The 3,282-nt window shown below is 60.9% G+C and overlaps 1 protein-coding gene across 1 annotated transcript in view; it reads right to left on the bottom strand.

Annotated features, from left to right (window-relative positions):
* Positions 1-133: 133 nt before the first annotated feature.
* Positions 134-3,282, bottom strand: part of Pik3r2 (phosphoinositide-3-kinase regulatory subunit 2) — a 10,424-nt gene continuing 7,275 nt past the window's right edge. The window contains exons 3-10 of the mRNA XM_048795368.1: positions 3,183-3,282; positions 2,777-2,862; positions 2,503-2,611; positions 2,311-2,409; positions 2,010-2,190; positions 1,772-1,897; positions 519-661; positions 134-314 (exon numbers count right to left, since the gene is read on the bottom strand). Of these exons, the coding sequence (XP_048651325.1) occupies positions 134-314; positions 519-661; positions 1,772-1,897; positions 2,010-2,190; positions 2,311-2,409; positions 2,503-2,611; positions 2,777-2,862; positions 3,183-3,282 (1,025 nt within the window). The remainder of the gene's footprint in view (positions 315-518; positions 662-1,771; positions 1,898-2,009; positions 2,191-2,310; positions 2,410-2,502; positions 2,612-2,776; positions 2,863-3,182) is intronic.

Genomic DNA, 3,282 nt, shown 5'->3' with positions numbered 1-3,282 from the left:
CCCGGGTCAGAGGCCCAGGGAGCACAGCCCTGCTGGCCGAGAGGGAGGGGACCCCGGGGCCAGCGAGGGGTCCTCAGGGGCTAGGGAGGGCCGCGTGGTGAGCAAGGGCACAGGCCAGGCCTGGGGACTGCACTCACACGAGGTACTGGTCGCGGATCTTGCGCAGCTGCATGAGGTCGGGCTTGAGGCTATTCATGCGCTTGTCGATCTCGCGGTTGTCCGAGGCCTGGGCCCGCAGGTCCTGCTCCAGCTTTGTGCGACTTTCGTGGATCTCCGCGATGCGGGACTTGAGCCGCTCCGAGTTCAGCAGGATCCTGGGAGCGGGCCGGGGAAGGGTCAGTGGCGTCAGGTGGCTCTAGGGCTCTTGAGAACCTTCTGTGCGCCGGCTACACTGCGAGCCTCTAAGCCTGCGCACAGCATACCCCCCCACCCCCTTGGCGAACTCCTGCTCATCCTCCAAAGCCTGTTCAGCAGACCCCACCCGCCCGCCGCCGCCACCCCCTGGCAGCGCGCCTCACCGCTGCATCTCCTTCTCGTTGCCCTCGCGCCGGAAGCGCTCCAGGTACTCCTTGCTGCACTTCTCCTGCGTCTGGCCCTGCTCCTCGAAGATCTTGATGGTCTCGTTGAAGGCCTCGATTGCTGTGCGCTTCATCTGCAGCTCCTGGAGAGGGGCAAAGCAGAGCACCTCTAGGGACTCCTCATGAGGATGAAGGGCGACCTCATCTCTGATACCGAGACCCTGCTCAAACTGTTCTCTACCGGGACACCTTCCTGGAACACTTAGTCTAGTGGAAGACAACGAACTCCTATTCAGCCTTCAAAACCTTCCTCCTGGCTGGGGAGACAGCTCAGTTGGCCTCCCATGCACAGGCACCGGGTTCCACCCCCAGACCACAAACAAAACAAAAACCAAGCCCCCACTCTCCAACTTCCCCTTTCCTTTGGGCACCTTAAAAACCCCTGGACTTTTTTTTTTTTTTTTTTAATACTTTTTTAGTTGTAGCTGGACACAATCTACTTATTTTACTTATTTATTTTTATGCGGTGCTGAAGGTTGAACCCAGGGCCTCACGCATGTTAGGCGAGTGCCCCACCGCTGAGCCGCAGCCTCAGCCCAGACACTACGCATTTTCTATGCATGTCTTTCAATTGGCAGAGACAGGACATTCTATCTGACTCCGCTGTCTCTCAACTTGCAGAAAGAGGCATATTAATTCAGCCCTTGGGCCGGGCACCGTGTGCATGCCTGCCCATCAACTTGGGTGGCTGAGGCAGGAGGACTGCAAGTTCGAGGCCAGCCTAAGCAACTTAGCAATACTCTATGCTACTTAGTGAGATCCTGTCTCAAAAAATAATAATAAAAAGAGCGGAGGAGTGGCTTTGTGGCAAGGTGCCCCTGGTTTCAACCCCTAGTATTCCCCCACCGATACAGTCCTTGAGTGACAAAACCTCCTTTTAAAAAAATGCCCCCCATTCCTGTGACCTCCTGCCCTCGGGCCCAGGTCTTCATCAGGTTGTTATCGTTCAGAGTCACACCCTGGCTAAGGAGCACCGAGAAGTAACCCAGGTCCTGGGTTCCACAGCGCAGAGGGGAAAGAAACCCAGTCCCAGAGAGGCACGGAGGCTCTCGGCGGGACCTCCAGGTCCTGCTACGGCCACTCTGTTTTTTTTAACCACATGCGCCAGGCCACCTGTCCTCATGGCCTCGGGTCATCCCTTTGGCTCCTTGGCCTCGCTGGGCCGGGGCCCTGGCTCCCGAGCGCAGGAGTACCTGGGAGGTGCGCGTGTACTCCTCGTAGAGCTGGTCGTACTCGCGGCTCTTGTCCTGGTACTGCTGGTGGTAGACCTTGAGCTGGGCGCCCACCGCCTCCACGCTGTCCTCCTTGACCACCTGGTCCTGGAGACACCACGGGGTCAGGGGAGACCCAAGATTGGGCGAGGCCACCCCTGGGGCCAGAGGCCCTGGAACCAGCCAGGCGCTGCCCACCCTGGCCCCGCCTGGCACGGACCTGCTGGTACTTGGACACGGGGTAGAGGAGCCGCGTGTCCAGCTTGGCGTTGTACTGGGCCAGGGACTCGTGGCGGTAGTGGGTGATGAGGTCCACCACGGAGCAGAAGGTGAGCGGCTCTGAGAAGCCGTAGTGGCCATCGCGGTGGAACACCTTGATCAGCTTGTTGTTACCGCCCTTCCTACAGCAGGGAGGGTGGGCCGTTGGCACCCAGCAGGACCTGGCCAAGCCCCCTGCCCTCCAGCCAACACCACGCACAGCCCCTGTGCAACCCCTAGAGAGCCCGAGGGGACAGGCCCACCTGAGGGTGAGCGTGTACTCCCCTTGGATCTTGCTGGATGCATCTCGAACCAGAAAGGTTCCATCTGGGGTGTCCCGGAGTTTCTCATTCACCTCCTCCCTGTGGGGACATCCAGGGAAGAGCTGCCGATCTGGACACCCTACACCCCAAGTGGCATCTCCTGGGTCCCCAGCCCCACCCCAGAGACCCTACCTGGAGATGTCCCCCCAGTACCACTCTGCGTCCTGCAGGGAAGGTGGGCTCCCCCCATTGGCCAGGCCTGTGGGGGCTGGCTTTGCCTTGGAGGGTTTAGGTGGCAGTGCTGGGGGACAGGAAAACAAATGCAGAGTAAGCACCAACTGTATTCTGCAGCCGTCTCCCACTGCAATGGGGCCTGTTCATACCGGCAGGGCCCCAGATCCGCAATCATGGTCCCCCAGGAGTACAACTGACAATCATTTTTTAAAAGGGGGGGAGGGGGTGTTACCTGGAGGTGCGACCTCCTGCTCTTCCAGGTATTCCTGCAGCAGCTTCTCCACCAGCAGTGCGGGGAAGGTGGGGCTGGACTCACTCCTGGGGGAACGGGAGCATGGTGAGGGCCGGGAGGGTCGGTCCTGGCCTCACATGGTGGTGGGCACACTTGGGGGTCATTATACACGAAGGTATGTACAGGGAAGAGGAGTAGGTGACACCCGCAGGTAGGCGAGGCCAAGTCCTGCCTAGTGTGTGCAGTCCCCAAGGACACAGAGAAGACCAAGAGAGGGCACCTGACCCGCACACACCTGTCTCCTCGCCCCCGCCCCAGGTCTTTCCTGGATCCCTCCGGCAGGCTCAGGCGCAGCCCCTGCCCCTTCTGCTCCACTCAGCCCCGCCCCTATGGCGCTGCTGCTCACCCGTCGGGCGCGCCCCCTGGCGGCGGTGAGGGTGGCTGCGTGCGCAGCAGCAGCGGCCCAAAGGGTGGCCCCCAAGGGCGCGGATGGCAGGGCCCGGGGG

This window comes from Marmota marmota, unplaced genomic scaffold (assembly GCF_001458135.2).
Source record: "Marmota marmota marmota unplaced genomic scaffold, marMar, whole genome shotgun sequence".
In the NCBI taxonomy this organism is placed as follows: domain Eukaryota; kingdom Metazoa; phylum Chordata; class Mammalia; order Rodentia; family Sciuridae; genus Marmota; species Marmota marmota.
The sequence above is the reverse complement of the archived record's forward strand: the minus strand, read 5'-3'. Positions and strand labels throughout refer to the sequence as shown.